The 26796-nt window shown below is 39.8% G+C and overlaps 1 protein-coding gene across 6 annotated transcripts in view; it reads left to right on the top strand.

Annotated features, from left to right (window-relative positions):
- Nucleotides 1-26796, top strand: part of ZRANB1 (zinc finger RANBP2-type containing 1) — a 94044-nt gene that overhangs the window by 61738 nt on the left and 5510 nt on the right. For 4 of the 6 annotated variants that reach the window (XM_056795288.1, XM_001362070.4, XM_056795298.1 and 1 more), the window contains 5 exons: nt 12270-12457; nt 18212-18365; nt 20281-20352; nt 20949-21147; nt 26576-26696. In XM_056795288.1, coding sequence (XP_056651266.1) covers nt 12270-12457; nt 18212-18365; nt 20281-20352; nt 20949-21147; nt 26576-26696 — 734 coding nt within the window. Of the gene's footprint in view, nt 1-4382; nt 4610-10861; nt 12049-12269; nt 12458-18211; nt 18366-20280; nt 20353-20948; nt 21148-26575; nt 26697-26796 lie in introns of those variants that run through there. The other 2 variants (XM_007478227.2, XM_016425401.2) reach the window with 2 other exon arrangements.

Here is a 26796-nt window from a genome sequence, read left to right as displayed (position 1 = left end):
CCTTGCCTCTGTTAGTCATTTCCTATTTATTCTGTCTGTTAAACTTGCTTTGTATGTACCCAAGTATCCCTTCCATGTTCCCCATCGCGATTTTGACATCTCCCACTTTGGCCTAAGAAATGAAATGGGAATTTTGGGGGAGTTTTACAGAAACTGCAGATGATATGTGAAGACTAGCAGACAACACAGAAAAAACTTAGAAACTTAGAAATGCATAAAATATATGTATAGTATTACATAACATCAACATATTTTATCTTTTAATAGACAATTTCATTTTCAAAGTTAAAATAAGTAAAAAGTTAAAGTTTGCAAAAAGAATGCAAAAGCCAAAAATTTTTACTTGGTTGTTCCAGGTCACGGGGTGTTGTGCCCTTAATCCTTACCATGATGTGTATGTGTGTATTTGTTTGCATGTCATTTCTCCCATTCGAATGTGAATTCCCTGATGACGGAGCCTGTCTTGGCATTTTTGCATTCCTGGTGCTTATTAAAGCACAGTGCCTGACACATAGTAGGTGCTTAATTCTTTTTGAATGACAGAGAAAAAAGTTTTGAATGTTCCTCAAAAAGTATCTTTAATTCTATTCACTAGTGAAGACCTTGGGGTTCTCGGCCTTTTCTTTTAGTCTATTGTGCCCTGTTGCTACTATGATTCTTTTGGGATCTGGGTGAGAAAAATTAACTGGTGGTCCATAGAAAATGTTCATATGGCATGGACCACAAAGTGGGCATGTAAGCTGGCTGTATACTAGTGCCAAAAAAGAGTTTTGGTGGCCAGTATAGTGGCAGTTTTTTCTGTAATAAATCACTGCCAGTGTATTCAAAGGAAAATATTCCTCTTAATAGATATATGAGGAGTTCTGTGGGTGTGGTGTGTGCTTTGACAACTTGTAAAAAAACAACTCTGAATACCAAGATGAACAAAAATAGCACTTATTGTATTCCAGCCATTGTGCTAGAAGGGCTTTACCATTTTATTGTCATTTGATCCTAACAACAACCCTGGAAGGTAGGTGGTATTATAGCCTTATTTTTCAGATGAAGAAACTGAGAGAAACAGGTTAAATGACTTGCCTAGGATCTAGTAAGTATGTGAGTCTGGATTTGAAATCAAGTTTTCCTTATTTCAGGCCTAGCCTCTGTCCATTTCATGAATGCCTTGCTTATATTATAGTACCTCCTTCCTGCCCAAGATGTATAGTTTAATTCTTCTAAAAGCTCTGTGTAAAGATATACTCCATTGGATACCTTTTAGGTTTTTAATCTCAATTTGAAACAATTTCTCTGTGACATTTGTTTCATTAACTAGCTTTGAAATAACACCTGGTATACTACAAATAGTTTTCATAGCTCTGGTAAAAATCTTTAGCAAAGAATGTATGATGGGCTACTATATGTTTTTGTTCCCCATTCTGTTCAGCCTTCCATCCTAAGAAGTTTTTGGAAGCACTCAGGATATAGTTTTCTGATTTCAACTAAGGAGAAAATGAATCTCTAGAACTCATCTGGCCTTTTAAAACTTCATCGATGTTGGCAGCAGAAGCAGACCTCTTCTTCTCAATACAGTGTTCCTTTGACAGTTTTCCTTTAAGGATTCTTTTGACTCTTAAAGACCTCACTGCTGAGGGATGCTGTGAATAGTGTGCTGGCCCTGCTCCAAGAAGGAATAACCTGTAAAAGGCACAAGCCTGGTAGCTACTAAACAGTCTTTGGGACTTGGTTTTAGAATCTTCCACTTAGCCTTTGGGGAGAAGAGTGGAACTTGAATGTAGGTTCCTGGGTGGCCATTGGTCTCTTGAAAATATGTATGTTGTTTTTTTTAAAGGCTGAATTGTAATATCTTAGGATTTTCTTTTTGATACTTCATTCACATCACCACAATTGTCTCCCCCTTCCTCCATATAGTTTTAACTGCAATCCCTTCAGATCAGATCTTTAGCCAAAGAACTTTTTTTGGGAGGAAGGAGTTGAACTTGCTTGATATTCTAGCATTCTTTATAGGGCAATGGATACCACGTCTAATGGAAATCAGAAACAAATTAAAGTCAATTTAACAGCAAATATTTCTAAGCCATTCCTTTGTGCAAGTATTAAGACTAGATGTTTAGGTACAAAGATAGAATTGAAAATGAAACTGTTTCACCCTTCAAGAAATTTACATTATACTTATTTGCTCCCTTCCTCTGAACATTTGATGTATTTTCCTTCTGGCCTAAGCAAGGGTGCAGTTAGGTGGCAAAGTGGCTAGAGTGCCAGGCCTCCAATCAGGAAGACTCATCTTCCTGAGTTCAAATCTGGCCTCTGATATTTTCGAGCAATGTGATCCTGGGCAAATCACTTCATCCTGTTCGCCTCAGTTTCCTCATATATAAAATGAGCTGGAGAAGGAAATGGCAAATATCTTTTTGCCACTCCAATATCTTTGCCAAGAAAACCCCAAATGGGGTCCCAGAGAGTTGGGCATGACTTACATGACTGAACACAAAGCTTGATACATACTGGAAGGGCTACTGGATTTAGAATTAGAGGGACTTGGATTTGAAAGCTAGTTCTGTCAGTACCAGTATGGCCATGGGCAAGTAAGACACTCTGGAGCCTCAGTTTCCTCTCCATGCTCAAAGTAAGATACTTAAGCCCATTCTAACTTAGGGTTCCTATACTGTGGGACCTGTAAATGACCATGGGCACATGGGGGGGAGGGGAGGGTTGAAGGAACTGAACTAATTTTTCCTCTAAAGTTGATCCTACTTGATTCAGAGGAATAGCAATAGAAATTTCTCCTTTTAAATTTGCACATGATGAATACCCAAAAATTGTTTCTAACTATGAGAACTTTGTAGTCTAGCAAATGAAGTTTTTGCTCAAAAGACAGAAAAGCTAATGTGAAACCTATAATTAATGAAAAATAGGACTATCAATAATTACTCCTTGATACAGATTTTGGAAGACATTTCTGTGTTTTAAAGGTATTTCATCCTCTCTCAATTATCTACTTGAATTCGGTGATCTTTTGTTTTTTATTGTTTTGCTTTGTCAGTTGTGTCTGACTCTTCAGGATTCTCCCCTCTCCCCCCAATTTGGGGTTTCCTTCTCCAGCTCACTTTGTTTTCATCTGTTGATAAGGAAACTTGAGGTCAGCAGGGTTAAGTTACATGCCCAGGGTTATACAACTAGGAAGTATCTGAGACCAGATTTGAGCCCAGGAAGAGGAGTCTTCTTGATGTTATTAAGGATTTTGCTATATTGATCTGAATAGCTCCCCCCCCCCCCATAAGACAAGTATCCGTATAATGAAGTCAGAAGGAAAAATTTAGAAATAAATACATTGAAAAAATTATAATGCTGATAGGCTGGTCTGGAAATAGTGGGCTATCCTATTTCAGATTGCTATGTTGAGAACAACCTGATGAGCAACATATTAGGAGGTGAGAACTAAAAAATACCTGTTATGCACATGGCACGGTCAATTTTGATTCAGAGATTTCTCTTGCCTTTCATTGTACCTCTTTTCAAAGCAAATGTTTTAAAATAGTTTGTGTAATAATTAATTTGAATTACCTAGTATTAGGATATACCTCTCTTGAAATTTGACTGGAATTAGACTAGAATCCCTTCACAATTGTTTTGGAATATCTTTATACTTGATATTTAGAATTTTTTAATGCATTTTATCTATTTTTTAATGCAATTTCATTCCAGTTGCAAGACAGGATGATTTTAACTTGGCAAAATCTCTGTTTGACATTGAACTATGTGAAAAGTGTAAATGAAAAGTAAATTTATGGTGCTCTTCTCTATTTTTGAGTTTGCAGCTTCTGATGCTATTTAGCAAGTTTTCTTAAAAATAAGAGACTTCTGCTACTATTTAATATTTTAAAATATGCTTTAAGAGTTTGTTTTTTAAAAATATCTTGAAGAAATCACTCTGTGCCTCAGTAAATGTAAATTGAAGCAGCAATCTATTTTATCCGAAATATAGCTAAGTAGCAGCATAAAAAGAACAATTGGATAGTGTGATCTCCTTCCTATTTTAACCCGAAAAGGAGTTGGTTGACTAGATGAAGAAGTAATCTGTGTAGGAAAAGCATCCCAGAGACTTAGCCACATCTGATTCTCTCTTCTAACCATGCACAAGGACATTCTGAACATTACCACTTAAAACTAACTTTTCTTTTCAAGGGTTCCTGAAATTGTGCCGCTGGCTCCAGGCCCACCCTGACCCCACAGCATAAAGCATACTGTGATATCACAGTTACCATAGAACTCCCGTGTAATGTTGAGCTGGCCCACGTGGGCTCAGGTAAGTCCCAGATTTTTTTTACCATTTGGCATTCTTTTCAAAGTTAGTTGCCATGACAATTTTATATGCCATAAAGGAAAAACAAAAGAACCCACAAAACTTTGAAAATTGTGCCATACATGGGGGAAAAAATGTGTTATCTAAAACACCTGTGAGCCAGCTCCATGTTCCACGGAGTTCCATAGTAACTGTGGCCTGAGTAGAGTCTTCAGTCAGTGCAAGAAGATCAACGGTGGCTGTGAACTAAGACCTAGTTTATAGTACAGCCGAGCACACAGTTGCTTTCTTCTTATTCCATGGTTAAAGGTCAGCATGTGAAGTGAAGAAAATCTGTAGTTTCTAATGTTATTGCTTTTAATGTATCCTTATTTCACTCATGATATTTTTTAAACATTCTGTAAATAATTAGAATTTTCTCTGGTGAACTTGGCCTAATAATGATGCTTGATTCATAGTATATGCTTTTTTCTATGATCTCTTTTTTTTGCCTGAGAGTTCAAATTGTTTTTAATTATACTTCCTTCCACCTCTCCTCCCAACTTATTTCCCTAGTATCTTTGGGAGGTAGGTAGGGGCAGGTGAATGTAATAGGAATTTGTAATATGTAATAGAAATGTGAAATATTTTAAAATGTCAAAATATGGAATTTTTAAAGAGAGGAAAAACTTCAGATGTTAAGGTTTTGATGACCTAGAAAACCTTTATGGGCCACTTTTTATTCTGCCTAGAACTTTTCAATGTCTTTTGGGTAACTTTCTGCCTCTTGAAAGTAGACTAAAAAAAAAAAATCTACAGTTGCCTGCAAAATTCTGTGACCTAATTGGAAATGGCCTTCTGGTAGATAAATTGAAAATCTTATTAGTATTTGAAGGAACATTGCAATACCATTTTATTTGCAGGATGATTTTTTTCCCCCTCTAGACACTAGGATGTAGTTATTAGCATGATGAATTATAGGGCTTAAAAACTATCAAGAAAATACATCTCTATAAAGTTTTTCAAATTCTTGTAATTCATCCTGGTTGTATAATACAAAATGTGTGACTGGGCCTTCTGAGTTGGTTCTAGCAGGATTTGACCTGTAGCTTATTTGAGGAACCATAGCGATGAATTTTGACAGATTATTATTGAATTGATTACTGTGTAGTCATAGATAACATCAACAATGTAAAAAATAATTTGTTTAGATTTGGAATGTATTTTTGTTGCTTTGTGTGTTATTTATATATCTTGTATCTATTTTGTTCATGAAGGGTTACAAAATCCTAAATGTGTCTTTAGACCTGATTCAGGTGCTTAAACTTCCCTGTTCTGCTCACCCTCTTCATTTTTCACCTCCTACACATTTCATGTTGTCTGTAATAGATGACATGGTCCTCCTCAGTGCTGGTGCACAGTCTTGGTGAGAGTCTAGAAGCAGAGTAGTGGACTGAATTCTTTTGTCCTTGTTTTATTCCTTTCTGGGATTAGAGATAATGAGTTAACTAAAATATCTTCTGGTTCCTGTCCTCTTAAACAGAACTGGTTTACTGCTAGTAAAGCAGAGTGGTAACAGGGTAAGCCAGGGGTCTACAGCCATATTTTTCAGGCCTGCCTTGAGTTCTTGGACTGTTTTTTTTTTTGGGGGGGGGGCTAGTAGAGTGAGGCTGTTTCGTTTTTAATATGCACACATGGTCATCAATAGCTATGTATTTGAAATAAGGTTGTAGATATGAATGCCAAAATGAGATTTTTCTAAGGTATTTACTAGGTGAAAAAAATATTTCCCAAGACCCTAGTGATAGTGATCAACAAGAGAAACAATTCTTACACTAGTAATATACTAAAAGACACCTAAAGAGGAGATCCACCTAGAAAAGAGAGTGGATGATCATAAAAGATCTCAGTTTGGGAATTTTCTTTTTTGCTTCTGAGTAGACAGTAGTTGTATCATGTGTGTAGTTCCTTCTTTTGGGGGTTGGAGGGAGAAAGGGTGGGAATTTGCAAGATCCTTGAGCTTTCCTGTTGTGGACTTAACATTTCCTTTGTGAAAAAGTCTACTAAATCTTGCAGTCTAGTATCATATAGTAAAACTTTATTGAGTTGGAATTAATCATAATTAATAATTAGTATCAATTAGAATTTTATTTTTCCTTATGGAAAACGTCTTTCTATGGAAATGGTATTGTAGAAGTGGTAGTGGTGATTTTGGAAGAGATTGGTGGTAGTGGTGTGTAATATTTTGACAACTTAAACAGATATTTTAAGCATTTGCCCAGGATAGTAGTTCACAGGGATAAAAACTTATTCAAATGAGATACAGCCCATGACCTCAAAGAGTCTGTTTTAAAGCACTCTTAAAAAACAACATTAGAGGCAGCTAGGTAGCTGGATTCTGGAGGACCTGGGTTCAGATGTGTCTTCAGATACTTCTAGATATGTAACTACAAGTCACTTAACCCCATTTGCCTAGCCCTTGCTTTTTCGTCTTAGAGTTGTTATTAAGACAGAAAGTAAGAGTTAAAAAACCCCCAACATTGAAGTACAAACTATTAATGTGCTAATTAAATTCTCAACAATTTATTAAGCAAGTTCAGGAGGATTCCTGGAGTTCCTCGGGGACTTGAAAATAATAAAACTGAGATTTTATAAAAATTAACAAGAAATTTTCATTAAAGGCATATTTTCTTCTTAAAAAGCTTTTAAATTTAATTAATTTAGAATATTTTCCCATGGTTACATGCTTCATGTTCTTTCCCTCCCCTCCTCTCACCCCCATCCCGTAGCCGACATGCAATTCCACTGGGTTTTACATGTGTCACTGATCAAGACCTATTTCCATATTATTGATATCTGCACTCAGGTGATCGTTTAGAATCTATGTCCCCAATCATATCCCCATCAACCCATGTGAGCTTCTGCTCCCACAGTTCTTTCTCTGGATGTGGAGAGCTTCTTTCTCATAAATCCCTCAGAATTGTTCTGGATCATTGTATTGCTGCTAGTAGAGAAGTCCATTACATTTGATTGTGTAAAAGCATATTTTCTACTCTTCCTATTCCAGGAGTTTTTTTTTTAAACCTCTTATCTTCAAACTTAGAATCAATATTAAGTATTATTAAGTATTGGTTCCAAGGCAGGCTAGGCAATTGGCATTGTGATTCACTCGGGTCATACAGCTAGGAAGTGTCTGAGGACAGATTTGAACCCAGGTCCTCCAGAATCCAGACCTGGCTTTCTATCCATTGAGCCACCTAGCTGCCCCATATTCCTGAAGTTCTTAATCTGAGGCTTGAGAACTTGTTTTAAAAAATATTTTGGTAGCTATTTTTGTATAATTTTTTTTTTTTTTGCTAATCCCATGTACTTTATTTTATACATTTTAAAACATAGTTTTGAGAAGAGGCCCAACAATGTTACTGCCAAAGAAGTCCATGAACAACAACAACAAAAAAGTTAAGAATCCTATATCTGTGCCTTCTTCCTATATTTCAAGTAAGAGTCTGATGAGCTCATAGCCTTTGGAACAAAAGGAGATTTTGCGGATAATCTTGTCTAATTTCTTCCTTTTACAGAGATTATTTACTAAAATACCTTTTTGGGTAAACCTCCAGTTTCAGAATCCTATATGATAGATCCTGGGACCAAAGCCCTCCCCCTACCCCCCCCCCCCAATCCAAGACCAAAGGCTCCCCCCCCAAGCACCTGCCCAAGCTTGGGACAGAAACTCCCAAGATTTCCCTGTCAGGCCTAGACAGATGACCTTCCACATCACTGACCATCAGGCTCCAGAACTTCCCATTCCTAGAGACCAGGGTTCCCAACTACCTTAAGGCCATCCAATGAGCTTCACTCAAACATCCCGATTTTGCCCAATAGAGGCAAGCCAGATTACCTAATCCCAGACCACCACCCAGGTGGAGACCCCTAGCTATCTGCAGGTTTGCAGGCTTCTCCCCCCCCCCCCCCCCCAACAAAACAAAACAAAACATCTTTGCTATATTACTCAATCTGTCTCAATTGCCTCAGGTCAGGCCCTGTCAGCCAGGTCTGAGAATATGTTATAATATTGGGGCTCTTAACATTTTGTTGTGTTGTGAACCCCTAGGACAATCTGGTAAAGCCTGTGGACTCCTTCTCAGAATCATGTTTTTAATGCATATGATAAAAATACAGTTTGACAAAAGAAACTAATTATATTGAAATTGTGAGAGAGAAAGATCCAGAGACTTTTGAAATGAAAAAGCCTGGAGAGACTGCAAAGACTCCATCATCAGTAGGGGGGATGGGTGGAAAAGGTTTGGAACCTTGGGAAAGGGAACAACCCAGAAGGAGTCAGTTGGTCTGCTCTCTCTTGACTTGAAATTTCCTGAGGAGTGGGTCAATCTCTGACTTGATCCCAATCCCAGAAACCTTTCCTTCCCTGAACCTGACCACAATCCTCCCAAACCAACGAGGGGAGAGAAAAGGAGTCCTCAAGAAGACTTCTCATAATCTCCCTTTCACCTTGACTTGAGACACCTGCTCTGGTGTGCCAAAAGCCATCACTCTGAACCCTGAAGGGGCTTAGGCCACCAAACCTGGGTTACCTAACTTTGGGGGGAAGAGTTTAGCTAGCTAGGGATCCCTTTTTCCCTCTTCCCTCCTGACCCCAATCTACCAGCCAGTCCAACCTTATCCTTCATCCCTGTTGTTTAGAATAAACTTGTTACCAAACTTTAACTGACTCAAGACTGAGTGAAGGGCACTTACAGCTGAGAGAGGGAGAGAAGTGATTTCTCTACCCAGAATTAAGAAGCGTGCTATTTAGAAAGAGCCTGGCAGTGGGAAGTGAACAGGCTGACTTAGTGAGGGGGCCATAACTAGAGAGGAAGGAAAGTGGGGAAAGAACAGACTCACCCTCCTCCTACCTTTTGGTCCAAAACCAACGTCAATTCCTCCTCCCTTTGTTTTTGCCTTGAGACTCCCATTTTCTCCCTCTCCTCTTTCCCCACATAAAAACCCCTTTTTGACAAAATATAATAGAAATGGAAGATAGAAGAAAATTAGGAAAAAAATGTTTATGGAGCCAAGGTTAAGAGATCCTGAATTAAAGACAGTGCTACTAACGGTTTTCTGAGAAGTATGACATGGTATACTTATAGAACATCAGACTTGAAGTAAGGAAGACTTGAGTTCAAATCTTACCACTTCTAACTCCTTGGCTTTATGATTGTTGAACAAGTCATTTTAGCCTCTCTGAACCTCTTTATTTCCTCATTTGTAAAATGAGGATAATGCAGCTTGTTTCTCTAGGTGTATTGTGAGGCTCCACTGAAGAAATGGATGTAAACATATAAGTGTTGTATAAGAGTTAATCATCATTGCTATAGCAGTGATCAGATGCACATACTTATAATTAGGTAGATTTGCACCTGGCACTGATCTAGACTGAAAGTTAGATCATTCATCTGTGAGTTCATTAGCCTGGACTACAGAGAGCGCCCTCATTGTGAAAACTCACTTCCGCATTTTGCAGTTTTTAAAATAAACAGGCTCTCCCCACCCCCACCCCTAGGCAAAGCTTTAAATAAAGTAAAAGCATTATATTAGCTTTTCTAGTATTTTGTTTAAGGAGTTGGGGGAAATTGTTGCATTATGTCCTGAGTAAATAATTTTTATTTTTTGTAGTTGGTTTTTACAAATGTTTTCCTAGACAGATTTAAAGAATCACACACTTAGCCTGATGCAGAGTTGGTATGTAATGGATATCTATTGATTTTCAATCTATTGATTCCATATAGTAGTGTGTTGAGGGGTGGGTAGGAGGACATAAAAACAAAGAAAAGGAAAAAAATCTTTGTTTCCATCCAGAGTTCATCACTTCTTTTCCTGGAGATAGAGAGCATTTTACCTAATGAGCCCTCTGGAATTGTCTTGGATCGTTGTCTTGAGCAGAGTCTCTGAGTCTTTCATAGTTGATCATCCTTACAATATAGTTCTTCTGGTTCTTTTCACTATATGCTGTAAGAGTTCATGTAAATCTTTCCAGGTTTTTCAGAAACCATTTCCGTTGTCATTTCTTATTAGCATAGTCATTTCCGATCATATACTACAACTTGCTCAGAATCCCCAGTTGATGGGGTTTCCTTACATTTCCAATTCTTTGCCACAACAATTCCTTTCACTTTTTCTTTGATCTCTTTGGGATATAGACCTAGTAGTGATATTAATGGGTCAAAGAGTATTCATACTTTTACAGTCCTTTGGGCATATTTTTAAATTGTTCTCTCAGAATAGTTGGACCATTTCACAAATCCACTAATGGTGCATTAATGAATAGTCATCTAGAGCATTTTTTCATGTGACTATTGGTAGCTTTGATTTCTTCTTCTGAAAACTAACTGTTGGGGAATAGTTCTTAGTTTTATAAACTTGGCTTTAGTTCTCTATATATGTGAGAAATGAGGCCTTTCTCAGAGAAACTTGCCCCCCCCCCCAGCTTCTTGCTTTCTTTTTAATTTTGACTGTATTCTTTTTGTTTGTGTAAAAACATTAATTTTATATAATAGTTACTCATTTTGCTTCTATGATTTCTCATTTGGTCCTAAACTCTTCTCTTATCCACAAATATGACAGGTTGGTTTTCCCATGCTCCCCTAATTTACTTATAATATCACCCTTTGTGTCTGAGTAGTTTACCCATTTTAATCTTATTTTTGAATATGCAAAGATCATGTGAAGAAACTGGAGTAGAGAAAGATGTAGGGAGGACATGATGAGAACTGTGCGTAAATCTTGGAAGATTTCATTCTGTTTGGCCTCCCAGGAAAGAACCAGCATAATGATTAAAAGTTAGAAGAGGCCAGTTTCCTTGTCAGGGAAAAACGTAAGATCTATTCCAAATAGGAATAGACTTATGTTCTAGTGGGGATTCCTTTGGTGGATGGATTGGACTTCTGTGATTCTGTGTTTCTAGGTAGTGCTTTTTAGGCCTTTGTTTATGACAGTAACACCATTTGATGTCACTTTGAAGTTAGCCTACAACCTTGTCCCATGTGGTGAATAGTGAGTGTAGTTATTGTCCTGAACTTGTAACAGAGGTGAATACTGATTCTGATTGTCAAGCTAGGCAGATGACAGGAGAATTTGAGGCAGAGAAGTGGATAGAAGCTCTGTCCTAATCATCTCCTTGCCCCCTTTCCTTTTCCCCTCCCCAGTTGTTGTAGATTTGAATTAAGGGCTTTATTTTTCACTTTGGAAAGAACTCAGAAAGAAATTAGTAATTTTTCTTTTGCCATCTCTCACATTGGTATCTGGAACAAAAAATAACATTATCTGTCTCAGACCAAAACTATCTCTAAAACAGAAACCATTTTGGAATGCCACTGAAGGCACAGTAAAGTCAACATTTGTTTCAACCCAGCTTTAAAAGTGAAATGTAAATTAGGCAGTGACATTTTTTAAAACTTTAAACAAAATTTCTTCCAGATTAGTGAGTTGGACCAATGGTTTCACTGGGGCTTAGCCAAGCCACATTTGGACCACTCTCTCTCTGAGCCTCATGGTATTAGTCCCTGTATCACCAGCCCTACTCCAGCAGCTGCTGTGACCACTGTTAGTCAGTCCATCCATATTTAAGTGCTGACTTCGTGCCAGGCCATGCACTAAACCTGCAAGGCCATTGGGCATTTATAAGAGAGTCCTTGCTTTTGAGGGGTTCCTCCTCTTAGAGTAGTAGATGACCTCTAAATCTTGCTTGGAGCTTAGAAGCCAGCCTAAAGTGGGTAAGTATGTCATCAGAAAATCTTACTCTTCTAGACTACTTCTTTATTCCCATCTCTGTTTACCTTTTTACTCTTTAGTAATATTCAGGAAGGCCCTAAACCAGAGACCAGAGAGGATATTGGGGGAAGGGGCACACAGGGGATTTAGTATTGAAATAAATGATATAGATTTATGGCTTCTTAAAAAAATTAATCAGGTTTCTATTTTGTTACCTTTTTAGGAGTTGTGGAGGGTGATTTAGCGGCTATAGAAGCATATAAATCATCAGGGGGAGACATTGCACGTCAGCTTACTGCAGATGAAGTCCGCTTACTGAACCGCCCCTCGGCCTTTGATGTTGGGTACACTCTGGTACATCTGGCAATCCGTTTTCAAAGGCAGGATATGCTAGCAATACTGCTTACAGAGGTAAGTAGAAACTTGGATACTTGGAGTTCTGTGCTTTTGTACACCATCATCTTCAAAGAGTTAAAGTTGTAAGTGACTCAAAGGCCAGCCTGCAAATAACAGTGATGGCAGGTGGGTAGTTCCATCTTTCAAAGGATGACCTGCTTGTTCACAAGAAATGAAACCAGAGTTGGATATCTTGGATTAGATGTCTGAGGAGAATCAGCAATACTTGGTTAGGAGTCTAGACTTGTCATATGGCCAGAATGTGAGGGAGAATAGAACCCTAATCTGAGCACTATAGGGGAATCCGTGAAATGTCACACATAGCAGGCAGGTTAGGTGCTAGGAGACACCTTGAGAGAATCTCGAGAGAGTATGTGTCCAAACTGCACATAAGGAGAAAGCATGTAGTCTCCATCAGCAAGCACTCATTAAGCACTTACTGTGTACCAGGTTCTGTGCTAAGCTCTGGGAATACAAAGCCAGAAACGGTTCCTGCCTTCAAGGAACTCAATTTAACATGGAGACAACATGGAAACTATTCTGTTTTATATCTATGCATGCATGTATGTATGTATGTATGTACGTACGTACGTATGTATGTATATGATAAATGGGAAGTAATTTCAGAAGGAAGGGACTGACATTAAGAGGGCTGGGATAGAGCCAGGGGAGCCTAAAGGTGGAGATATGGGAGCTGTAGGCATAGAGGGATGGGAGGCAGTTGTCCAAAATGGCTGGAGTTGGGAGATGGAAGGTCTTGTGTAAGAACGAGCAAGTAGGCCATTTCAATTGAATTGTAGGGCACCTAATGGAGTGAGGAGCAAAGCGGAAGACAGGACAGGTAGGAGAAATCAACAGGCCTTGGCAACAGCTTGGATGAGAGAGAGAGAGTTGGGATCCTGTGAGACTGGGAAGGTGTGGTGATAAACAAGAATGATTTCGGTTTCGGACATGTTTGAACATGTTGAGTTCAAGGATGGGACATCCAATCTGAGATATTCACTAGCTAGTTGGAGATGGTGATTAGGTGAGACGTTGGGATGCAGGTGGTGAGTGCTCCGGGTGCTAATCGGATCACTAAGTGAAATAGTTGAGGAGAAGCCCCAGGACAGACGCTTGAGGGGCATGATCTATATGAGGATTTGGAAAAGGAGAGAGAAGGGAGTGGTCAGAGACAAAGGAGGAGAATTGCGGGGAGCGTTATCAGTCATGACAGCTATGAGCTGTCAAGCCAGTAGGATAAGGCCTGAGAAAAGGCCTGTCTAGGTTGTGGTCTGTACTGACGTAGATCCTAGCACAGGGGAAATCCTTAATTCTCTCAAATGCTGGAGCAGATGTTGTGAAACATGATTATAGACACAATTGAGGGACAATTATAGGAGAGTCCTTTGTTTTGGTTCTGTAACCATCTTCTCAAAACGTGTCTCCAGCCTTTGTGAGAGAAAGCCAGGGTGGTGTTTGGAGAGAGACTGTGACTAGTTCCAGCTCTTGCGTATGCGTAGTAAAGAGTAAGAGGAGGTTCTTGGGCAGTGTTTAATTAAACACCTGCTGTGGGTAGGAGCCAGTGCACGTAAAGGAAGTTATGACGTAAGGAAGAGTTTGTCCTTTAGATTGAGAAGACAACCTTAGTAGTCATCTGGTCTGACTTCACTTTACACCTGAGAAACTTGCAGCCTAGAGACTTAAGTGTTTTGTTGGAGGTTTCAGAGATCCTAAGTGGTAGGTGAGGGATTTGAACCTAGGATTTCAGACCCTTTTAATAGCCTGTGTCTTTAACATGGTCACCAGGAAGATACTTGACCTCTTCTGTAAATATGGGATCAGTTTGTATTCTCTACCTCAGAGGGTCTTTGTGAGGAAAGACATTTCTAAATCTCCAAGTGCTTTGTTTCTGGGAAATTATTGTTAGGAGAGGCTGCAACAGACAGAACTATTTAGAGAAACAGTCTCTTTGGAGGAACACATGACCATTTTTGTTAATGAACCCAAGTTACTTTAGGGCTATTATTTGTAGCTTTGTAACTACTTTGAACACCAGTAGCCTTCTGGCCATGATATGATTAAGCCATGGGATTGAGAGTCTCCAGGAATTAAAGTCGAGATTCCCTTCAGGGCCACGAAGAGTCTAATAATCAGTCAGTAAACATTAAGTACCTACTGTGTGCCAGGCACTGCCCTAAGTACCGGGAAGAAAAAGAAACAAAAAGACCATCTCTGTCCTCAAGGAGCTTACAGTCTAGTGGGGGAGACCACATGCAGTCAAACCTATATAAAGCAAATAAATATCCCAGGAAGACACTGGAATGGGGAAGAGTCCTATAGAAGACCAGATTTTACTGGAGTCTTAAAGGAAGCTAGAGAGGTTAATATGGACAGAGGTGAGTAGGGAGAATTCCAAGAATGGGGGACATTCTTGTATACATCTGGACAATGTCCAGCCATTTCTCCAGTCAAGGTATCTCTTCGTAGATCATTTCTTTCAGTGAGTGTAAACTGGAGAGAGTGGAAGGCCTTGTTCCTGGAACAACCAGGAGGTTGACACTGGATTAAAGACAACATCACTTGACCACAACAGATTGCAGTCCTGTTTGTAGACAGAATTGCACAGAAAAAGTCTCATAGGAGTGTGCTGCCATCAGAACATCGGCAGTTCTCCTTTGCCCCAAAGGTGGGCGCAGTTGTATTGAGTTAGGGATAATCAATGAATAATCTTCATGCTTTGTTGATATGTGTATAGGTGTATAGTGTGTTAAGGGAAGCAAAGTATTTTGCTGCAGGAGGATTTCTGAGTTGTGGGGGCAGACCTGGGTAGGTGCTTCCAGCTGTTAGTTTCTTCTTTTTTGAGATTACTCTGCATCTCCTCTTTATCTTTCTCGTAGGCACCTGGTTACTTAGCTGTTGTCTCCTCTGTTGGAATGTGAACTCCCTGAGGGAAGGACCTCTTTGCTTTGCATCCCTAACATTTAGCCTAGCGTCTGGCAGAGAGTAAATGCTTTGTTAATAAATGTTTGGTGACTGACTAAGAGGAGATCCATATTGATGAGATCATTGAAGTGTGTCCTGTTATAGACAAATCTGAGTGTCAGAAGTCCAGGAATGACAGAGATGCTTACAACTTGTATACATCTGGACAATGTCCAGCCATTTCTCTAGTCAAGGTATCTCTTCATAGATCATTTCTTTCAATGAGTGAGTGTAAACACTGATTACTTACTGAGTAATCTACAAAATTCTGTCCAATCTAAAGAAAGTAGTGGATCTAGGCTTGCTCAGATGGTTGAGAATACAAGCTATATTATAATTTCCCTCATGAGTCATCAAAATGAATGAATTCCTTCATGAAAGCACTGGTATAACCTATTTTAGGCTATTTACCACTTGTGAGCAGGTGGGGAAGGAAGAGGGGAAGGAGAGAGTCTGAATTGTAAGATATCAAAACAGTTTTCAAAAACTGTTGCTACATGTAATAAAAAAAATAGAAAAAGTAAGCAGATGAAAAAAATGAATTCTTAGTGTGAAGTTGCAGGGTCAGATCTTATTTTCTCATTTTTTCATTTTGAAAGTGGATAAAGATGTATTGCTTTGGAAAAAGTTGAGGAGCTGGAATGATGGTGGAAACAGATTGGAGGAGGGGGTAGGCTTTCTTGAGAAGAAGGGCTGATTCTAAGAAAGAAAGAAGAGGTTTGAAGTTGGGTCCTTTCACCCAATCTGAATTAGTATGACTGTGGTTCCCAAGGAAATAGGCTAGGCCCCGACAGAAATCCAAGAAGCTTCTTTTGCTTGCAAAGGACAGGGTGGATGGTGGTGATGAGGAAGACGACCAATGTTTATGTGGTGCTTTCGGGGTTGCACAAACTTTATCTTATTGAATTCTTATAACAGCGTTAGAAGATAGAATGTGAGAGAGGAGAAGGGAGAGGAATAACACTGATTCCTAGCATCAACGCCATCGTAGAGTTTATACAATGCCTCCAATGTGCCAGCATTAGACTCAGACCCGTCATTTCTCCAGCTTGGAAGGACCTGTAAAAATTTAGAATTAGTTAGCATTACCTTTGAGAACTTCCATCCCCAATTCACAAAAAGCATGAAACTAGGGCTAGAGTCAAAGAAAATTGGTGACTTTATTGAAAGGCGACGGTCGAACCTCATTTTTTAGTCTGGATGTGTGTGGTTTCAATATGGGAATCCCCCCCCCCCCCCCCCCCCCCGATATAAAGATCAAAGCTCAGCTCTGACTTGGACAGTTTGCAGAGCTTCACTGGCTCTTCCAGGGTGAAGTTGGAGCAAGGTCTTCTTGGCCTTGAGCCTCACACATGGACAGATCGAGAATGATGCCTCATCCTAAGTAAGTGAATTTTGTGAAAATGTCAGTAATACTGGGCAGGTCTGCTAACATTTGGCCAAGATTCTGAGTAAAATTTTTAGTTTGGTCTTCTATTAATGCAGAGAGTAGCAAATATGGGCAAGCTAGAGAACAGGGAAGCTTCCATCGCCAGGGAAAGGCTTAACTGCTTCCAAATTCCAGGAGAGCTCTAGGCACCATTGTTCATGGATTCCTGTTGGCCTGAAAAGAGATCTAGCCTGGCGTGGCAGGTGAGAGGTGTCAACTGAATAACCTCATTCTTTTCTAAGTAGTTTTTAATAATCTTCAGTTTGCTTCTCTGCAAAAATAGGAACTTTGAACAAAAGGATCTCCAGGTTCCCCCTCTGGACTGTCTTCTCTGGTCACACCTTTCCATTATTTTCTCACAAGCAGAAAATAGCTAGTTTACATCCATCCCTCCTTTTCTGGCTTCCTTCTCCTGCCTCTGACAGGTGCTCATCTCACTTAAGAGAAATCTTTCCTTCTGTCAAGTGAAGATCTCTGAATAAACCCTGGGATTATTGGAATCCCTGTGAATCCGTAAGTCTGATTCATAAGTATATCACCAGGGAGGAATGTCCCCATCTCCCTAGTATATGCCACTGGATTGGCTCATAGTGGGAGAGCTTAGTGCGAAAATGGGGCTTTGCCCAGTGTATCTCTATTGTGGCTTATCAGGCCTTTCATCTCCTGGAAACTTCTATCTTCCTCATTTCTCTATTGTTGCTGTAGAGATAGCTCCTCTGATGCCCCCTTTGCTTCCAACCTGGATAGTGGAAGGAAAGGGAGGAAGAGAGAAGCTTCTGTCCCTGGTAGGCAAACACTTGAACTCCATAGCTGACCAGCAAGTAGAGTCTTACCCATCACCCCAAGCCCTGTTTCCTTCCACCCTCAGTTTTAGCTTAACTTGGTTCAGAAAAGATTTTCCAGGTCTCCTGGAACCGTTTGTGTGCCCACCCATTCCCCTGAATATCTCCTGCAATAAGCTAAAGCGTGCCTCTGAAGAGGCAGAGTGAATAGAGCACTGGCTCAGCAGTCAGGAAGACCTGAGTTTAAATCCTTACACTTGCAAGCAAATCACTTGATAACTGCCTGCCCTGGTTTCCTCATCTGTAAAATGGGGATAGTAGCACCTATGTAGGGGGAAGCTAGTGGTACAGTGGATCGAGTGCTGAGCCCTTAGACCTTGTCACTTAACCTCTGTCAGCCCTTGGTCTCCTTCCTTGTGAAATGGGGATAATAATAGGTCCTGCCGCTCACGTTTGTCATGAGAATTGAATGAGAGTCTCTTTGTCAAAGCGCTTAGCACAGTTCCCGGTATGTAGTAGTGTGTGTGAACACTCGTTGCCATCATGGTCCTGGTGACATGAAACAAATGCCATTCCAAATGGTCTCCCTTTAAGGTGTCTCAGCATGCAGCCAAGTGCATCCCAGCAATGGTGTGTCCTGAGCTGACAGAACAAATCCGGCGTGAGATTGCGGCCTCTCTCCATCAGCGAAAGGGTGACTTTGCCTGCTACTTTCTAACAGACCTTGTTACGTTCACATTACCTGCAGGTAACTATGAAACCCACACCCCCTTTTCTCTTGTGTTGATTGTTTTTCTCTGATGGTGCTGGCAGAAAAAGAGCAACTTCCAGAGAATAGAGGGGCAAAAAAGGCAAATCCATTCTAACCCATAGTTCTTTGACATTTTGGGGGCTTGTCTCATTTATGCACAGAATCAGCCTTCTGGGAGTGCTGTGTGGGGAGTTTAACAAGAGAATAGAAAATGCCCATCCCTTGCTTGCAGCCCGTTTTTCACTCCTTTCCTTCCAGATTTTGCTAGTGTCTTCAAGCTGGAATCATCCAGGGTAATCTACTCATGTTGTAGATGAGATCACTGAGCCTTGTCTGCCTGGGAAGATTCCCTGGGCCACCTCTGGGTCTTATTAAAACAATTATAACTCTGAAAAGGAAATTGAGTTAATGTTTGCTACCTTCCTCTTCTGTTTCCTCTCACAGGATGCTTTTTCTACAGAGGTTTTGCTTTGGGAATTATTGGTGTTGTTTTCTTCAGACCAGAATATGTTAAGAACTGGTTAGATACTGGTTCTGATACCTAGAGGATTATTTAAGTAGCCAGTAGGAATAGTCTTTTTGTAAAGTCAGCATTAAATTAGCTGAGCAAACTCAAAATAGGAGTTTTAAAGAATCTACACTTACGTTTGCAAAATAGCTTTTCTTGTTTCAGAGCAGTAACAATTTACATTATCCCTGGGATTTTTTTTGGACAGTTGTCATTGAAGGACATAATCAAGACCGTTTTTAGAGAAAAGATTCTGCCTGGAGATTTAAATTGTTTGGGCAGCTTATGTCCTGGTTGAAAAGAGCAGTTTGCTAAGGTATAAAGGGAGAAGAGTAATTCGTATTTGTCAAATTGGAAAGTCAGTTGCCATTGAGGCACCCTTGCAAAATAGCAAATGATTTTTCCATTCCCCAAGGAAATGTGGGAATTGTTTAGCATTAATTAAGGCTAAAAAGGTAGACTTGAGGTCATCACTAATTATGTATGCTTAATCTGAAAAAAATGATTTCAGTATATTCTTTTATACTTACCTGGGTCCTGGCAGTAAGAGTTTATATGAGCAGCACAGTGGTTAGATTTTCCTTTTGTTCCTTCCTATATGGAGAGTAATAATTCTTTACACCTTTTAAAGGATTATCAAACTGGTGTGCATACAAATAAATGTCATTGAGTTGTTAATTGGGCATGTGAAAATCTGAGGGTAAGTGAAGTTATTTTGCAGGACAGGGCAGGACACAGTGTGACAGATGACTGGCTGCATAGGCGACAGTGGCATGTCATTATTATGTGTTTTATTTTTTAAACCCTTACCTTCCATCCTAAAACAATAATAAGTATTAGTTCCAAGGCAGAAGAAGGGTAAGGGCTAGGCAATTAATTAAGTGACTTGCCCCAGGGTCACACAGTTAGGAAGTGTCTGAGACTAGATTTGAACTCATGTTTACCCCAACTCCGGGTCTGGTGCTCCTAGCTGCCCCTTTTATTTATTAATGATTTTATGAGAAAGTATTGGACTTAGGTACTGAGTTTTGACCTTTAAACTGAAGAGTGAAGGATAAGAAGAAAGATACAAAAACAAGGTTAATGAATGAATTTAATTTTGGCATGGGGATTCCTAAAACATTAAAATGAGGGCTAGAAGGGAGAATTCCTGAAATGGAATTAAATGTGGACAAGTGGTAAGTATATAAAATGTTTTTTATTTAATATTTTAAAGTGGAATTTTTGATAGTTTACAAAATAGCTCTGCATTGTTTTCACTATTTAAAAGCTGTCTGGGAACAGTGAGTAAAAATGGTGAAATTTTAATGGTATTTGATACTAGCCTCAAGTTTAATTTTTTTTCTAGACAGCCTGTGTTCCCATTTGTATATCTACCTCCCCTTTTGTTTCTCACTCTTCCAGACATTGAAGACTTGCCTCCCACAGTACAAGAAAAATTATTTGATGAAGTGCTTGACAGGGATGTTCAGAAAGGTAAGCAGTGAGGTAATTGTAGTTAGCTTTTTAATTATATTGAATCAATTGCTTTGTTAGTAACAGTCAGAGATCATTGGAAGAGTTTTTGAATGACAGTTTTAGGAACTGAGATGCACCTTTTATATTTTTGATCATGAAATAAATACCATTTCTGTTTTTAAAACCCTGTGATAAAGTTGTTCATTGTCTATGTGGTTAAATGAGAACAAAAACTCCTGCCTCTCAGTTCTTGCTAGGATAGAAGAGACAATAAGCAAATTAGCAAAATAACCAATTCTTCTAGCTCCCAATGGTTAATTCTTAGTATCATGCATATAAAAAAAAAATCTAAGTTGATGAGGTTATATAATTTTCAGATTAATTTAATTCTTAAATAATATTTTGCTTTGGATCTTTTAATATAGTTCTATAATTTGTGAATCCTTATGATGTTTGGACAATTCAGAAGAATTTTTCCCCATTTTTCCAGTTTACTTACGTGACCTCTAGTAAATTATATACTGTTCCATTTCTTTTCATTGGTGATTCTTTCCCACTAAAATGTTCCTTAATTGCACATACACAAAAATGAGCATATTTTAAATGCTTCTTAGAGTTAGAAGAAGAATCTCCAATTATAAACTGGTCCTTGGAATTGGCTACCCGCTTGGACAGTCGACTCTATGCACTTTGGAATCGAACTGCAGGGGACTGCTTGTTGGACTCAGTGCTGCAGGCCACATGGGGCATCTATGACAAGGACTCAGTGCTTCGGAAAGCCCTCCATGACAGCCTCCACGACTGTTCGCATTGGTGAGATGGAATGCTGCTCTGGTTAAGTTCAGGAATTTCTTTTGCTGTGTTGGTGACTGTTGGGCAGGGATAGAAGAAAGTTTTTTCTTGGTTATCCTTTTATAAAGGGAGCTTCGTATAATATGACAGCTTGAACATTTTAATAGGGTTTTCTCTCCACATTTTTGCTGAGTTATGAAATACAATCATTTGAAAGTGGCTTTTAAATAAGTGGTTTTTTCCCTTTACATTGTAAAGCAAAGTATTTATAAACTCTTGATGCCTGTATTGAACTCTTTAAAAAGTCTGCTATTAGACTTGATGATGTGCCTGCTGATCAGTGGATTAGAAGCCAGTATTGCACTAGTTAAGATGTAACTAAAGTAGCTCATTCCTACTCAAAAGATTTCCTTTTTTTTCCCTCTTTAAAACTAAGAAAGAAAAAAATGGTAAATAAGATCACTTTTTTAGTCAAAAAAAGTTAAGACCTATTATGTGCCATGTTCTATGTTTATTACCAGCTTTGAGGATACAAAGAAAAGTGAAAACAGCCCCTGACCTCAAGGAGCTTACAGTCTTATTTTTTATTTAAGAAATCCCATAATTTCACTAAATTGCCTCAGGAAAGTTGCATTGCCCACAAAAACTTCATCATAGTGTACTGGGAAAGAGCCCTCTAGTCTATGGAGTTAGAGGATCTGAATGAAGCAAATCATTTAATGCTTCTGAGCCTCATTTTTTTTGTCTGTAAAATGAGGGAGTTGGACTAGAATCTAGTCCCTAGATACTAGCCTCAGAGGTGTCTTCTAGGTTCCGTCCTAGGATTTCCATCTACTGGTCAGTCCTTTTAGTGATGACCCTCTCTGAGCTGGGCTTGACTTGACTCTTATATAGTTGTAGACATTCTTAGGTGACCTCTGGACTTCAATGCCTGTAGAGCTTGTCTTCCCTTGGTTTGGCCTTCAGAACTATGGGGTCATCTGTGTTTTAGGATGAGGATTTGGAATAGGAGGAGAGGCTGTTCATATCATTATGGTTTTGGATGTGTTCATATTCAGTTGTATGTTCATGTTGCAAGTAGCTAAAAGTAATTACAAATCATCATCTTTGGGTGCCTGAAAATGGAGGAAGAGGAGGACCGCTGTTAAAAGCTGTCCTTAGAGCATTCCCCCACCTTCGGGGGCTTTATTCCCCCAGTTTTGGTGGCCACACGACTCCTGCTTTTACTGTACCGAGGAAGTGCCAAGGCTTAGGTTGTAGTAGTGAGTAGTTTGCTTCTGATTCTCTTGCAGTTCTTTTGTGCACACCTGTTTGTTTTTTGGTCCCTGTGCTGGTAAGGACAAATTAGCCTCAGCCAAGGGATGGCCAGAGTGACTGCTGGGCTTCCGTGAATGTCAGCAGGAAGTAAGCCAAGCCCTAGGTGATGGGAACCGTCCATCAGAGGAGATGAGCTAGAGGAACACGGAGAGCAGCCCAGGGAGGAAGAAGCACAGGGCCTTCTTGGTTGTCATGGGAGGGCTAGCTGTGCTCCTTCCGAGGTTGGCCTGCCCGCCTGTGCACCTTGTTGTTGGGCTTGGGAGCTAAGCGTAGGCAGGACCCTGTGTACCAGCCAGCAGGGTCTTGTCTCACTGCTCAGCTTACAGTCACTTGTTTGTGGGAAGGACGCGGGAGGCAGCCATTTATACACAAACGCCTTGACATCTCCTTGGCATGTTTAGGGCCAGATAGAAATGTGAGGATCAACATGGGATTCATGGGAATAATCGGACACCAGCTCATAATCAGGAAATCTTCCTGTGTCTTATTGGCTTTGATTCATAGCAAGTTTATGTTCTTCTTGGCACTTTGTTTGACTGTTGGGTATGTGTTTTAAGTAGTAATACCCTGATGTCCTCACATGATAGAAAAGATTTTATTTGAAATCATTAAAATGTGGAAACGGCCAGCATTATATGGACTTTCAGAAATGTTTTTACATTTTTATTTTTCTTTCTTTTTAATGTTACTTTTCTATCTAAAATGATTCCCCTTATCCGATATTGAGAGCTGTCTTTTGTAACAAAGACTTAGGAAGAAAGCAATTGGTTCAGTAAAAATAACCAATACATTAACCAAGTCTCATAGATTATGTACTATTCCATAATCCCCACCTTTGCCAAGAAAGGAAATACATTTTCTTTGTAAAGAAGATTATTGGGACTGCTAGGTAGTACAGTGGATAGAGCCCCCTGGAGATGGGAGGACTTGGGTTCAAATGTGACCTCTGACACTTCCTAGCTTGTATGACCCTGGGCAAGTCATTTAACCCCAGGGTTAAGCCTAGCCCTTGCCCTTCTATTTTAGAATAGATATGAAGACACTAAGACACAAGGTAAGGAAGGGTTTTAAAAAGAAAGATTATTATCCCGTTGTTTTTATGAACTTGGCAGATGCCAACACACACCAACATTTCCTTGTACAAAGACAGAAAAAGGAAGATTACATATGAAACTCCAAATCTGAATGATGATATATCCCTTTTTAAAAAAAGGTGTAACCCTTATTTGAGCATTAGCCACATAGAAATAAGGGCATCTTGGTGGCACAGTGGATAGAGCGCCAGGCCTGGAGTCAGGAAAATGTCAGTTCAAATCTGGCTTCAGACACTCACTAGCTGTGTGACTCCAGGAAGTTTACTTCATCCTGCTTGCCTCAGTTTCCTCTTCTGTCAAATGAGTTGGAGAAGGAAATGGCCAACCCCTGCAGTATCTCTGCCAAGAAAACCCCAAGCAGGGTCACAAAGAGTGAGATGTGACTGAAACAACCAAACACATAGAAATAGAATAGAAAGTTCAGACCAGCAGTTCAAAAGTGATTCTGGGGGGCAGCTGGGTGGCTCAGTGGATTGAGAGCCAGACCTCAAGACAGGAGGTCCTAGATTCCAATCTTGCCTCAGACAAAATAAAATAAAAAAATAAAGAGAAGTGAGAAGAAGCAAGGAGCAGAATCACTTTTTTTTTTTAAACCCTCACCTTCTGTCTTAAGAGTCAATACTGTGTATTGGCTCCAAGGCAGAAGAGTGGTCAGGGCTAGGCCATGGGGGTCAAGGGACTTGCCCAGGGTCACACAGCTGGGAAGTGTCTGAGGCCAGATTTGAACCTGGACCTCCCGTCTCTAGGCCTGGTTCTCAATCCACTGAGCTACCCAGCTGCCCCCTAACTTCTCTTTATTAAAAACCTGTTTCATTGATGCTCCTTTTGGGGCAACGGGGTGAGCCCTGCATTTTCTTGTCTCTTGTGCATCTTGCTGGGTTTTTTTCACTTTACCTCAGTCCATTAAGAGCTTTCTGTGGTACTTTGTTGGGCAAATAGCCCCCAAGACATACATACTCGGGTTTCTTTAGTTCTTCCTCAGCAGATGAGCATTGCATTGGTCTCTAGTTCTGGGCATCTGTGAGTACTGCTGTGACTTCACTAATTTTCTTTGACCCCCCTTGGGCTTGTGCTCAATGGATGTGGACAGGGTCATTGCATTCTTGGAAATTTCACATGCTTCCCAGAATGCTTGGGCCAATCTGTAGCTCCACAAGCAGTGTTCCTGTGCGCATCTTTTCACACCCCCTCCGACAGACTGTTCCCAGTTTTGGCCATTCAGTTTGCTGGGGGCAGGAGTTATTTTGGTTTTTCTCTTTTCATTACTGCTTTCTATGATGTTGGATAGAATATGTTTTTTTTTTCCATTTGTTAAGGAGAACTTAAAATTATGGAGGAGCTGACCTTGCTGAGTCAAGTGCAGCAGCTGTGGTCCTAAAGCTACTCTAGGGTGATAGTTCAGATAAGGAGAACCTGCAATCATATTTCTCATTGGGAAACCCACAGTGCTCTTTATCAGTGACATCTGCTATTGATTTGGTAGACTCAGTTGGAAGAGAAATTTTGATAAAAATGATTTTTAAAGAAATGCAAAATTTAGCTTTTTAAGGTTCAGTATTTATGTTGTGAATTTGGTGCTTTCTTTTAGATGATAGTTATGAAGGTAGCTAATAGTTTTCTTTAGGCTAATACACTGTTTTCTTTACAACTTATGTTTATTGACATTTCAGAAGTTTTGGGTCATTTAACTTGTGACATCTAGCTTTGGATCTGCAGACTCCTAAAATATAAGAACTCCATGAGATGAGTGCTCAAGTCTTGCTTTGTGAAGTCATATCTGTGCCTCTATCTTGAACTTTCCAAATTAACTTTGAAGGCAGATTTATTGAAAAAAATTAAGGATAAAACTTTTATGTAATTGAAATACCAGAATTATTGTTTGGGCTCAATTACGATTTACTAAAGGCCAAAAGACTCCTTTTCCTTGTAGTCTTTGTTTCTACTTCTAGACTGGATGCTTCTTGAAAAGGGTACAGGTCTTCACTTCTTGTTCTAAGCACGGCTTTGTCAGTGGAACTTCACTGTCTATTTCTGCCGAGAGGGAATAACCCTCTTAGTCTGATTTCCTTATGGTCAAATTGGGATTTTGAGATGATTAATTTTCTGCCAGTCATTCTGAGCTTGAGGGTGGCAGGCAAAGAGCTACTTTCATTTCTGACTAGATCCATAGCACCCAGTGTAGTGTTTTGAATAGAGTGGGAACTTCATAATTGTTTGAATTTAATTTAATACTTGCTTTAATTTGGCCCAGAAAACTTTTTCTGTAGATACACGATGGATTTCAGTATAGTGTATTAGCAGAAAAATAGACTACAAAAAATTGGGGAAATGATTTAGGCACCTCTCTCATTCTTTGAGAAAGATAAGCTGATGTTTCTGAATTGTTTCAGCAAGAGGCCTATCATTGAAAATGTGGGCTGATAGAAGAAATATGGCTTGGACATTACAGATCTACCAGGCCAGAGTTCCTTTTGACTTAACTTTTCCCACAAATTAGTAAGTAGGTATCTACTTTTTGAGCAGGTTTGAATGATTTTGTTGGAACTCCTGGTGAGGAGGTTCCCTTTCTGCTCTGCACCCTAAACAGAAGAGAGTTGCCCAGGGGCACTGAGCAATTAAGTCCCATTGTAGGGGCCTGACAGACCCCTTCCAGACTGTGATCAGCTCTCTAGCCACTACACTCTGCTGCTATTAGTATCAAAGTATAGAGGGTATGAAAAACAAAGTGTATAGGAAGTCTGGGTGCAACTTTGCCTATACCTGGAGACTCGGAGGTGGTGGCGGTGGCAGTGGCAGCAGCAACAGCAACATGTGTTGGCAAAGCCTCAGCTTCCCTGCTTCCTCATCTCACCTCCCAGGCTGTCAGGGAAAGCACTTTGCAGTCTGTAGGGATGGGAGCTCTTCTTATCGGAGAGCCTCGTCCCTTCCTGTTCAGGAGGGCAGAAAAATTGTAGACACAGCTACAGTGTAATGAATATTATTACTGTGTGTGACTGACAGCACAGGCATCTTTCTAAAAGCTTTGTTCACTGTTTTAGGTTTTACACACGTTGGAAAGAGTGGGAGTCGTGGTATTCACAGAGCTTTGGTTTACATTTTTCCCTCAGAGAAGAACAGTGGCAGGAAGATTGGGCATTTATCCTCTCTCTTGCTAGTCAGGTAAGAACAGACGTCTTCTTGTTGCCGTGTTTTATGTTGTCATAGATGTTAGGAGCAGTGCGAGAGCCAGGAAGACTGGAGTTCAGTCTCTTTAAAGTGG

This window comes from Monodelphis domestica, chromosome 1, assembly GCF_027887165.1.
Source record: "Monodelphis domestica isolate mMonDom1 chromosome 1, mMonDom1.pri, whole genome shotgun sequence".
In the NCBI taxonomy this organism is placed as follows: domain Eukaryota; kingdom Metazoa; phylum Chordata; class Mammalia; order Didelphimorphia; family Didelphidae; genus Monodelphis; species Monodelphis domestica.
This window is presented reverse-complemented; position numbering and strand designations above follow the sequence as displayed.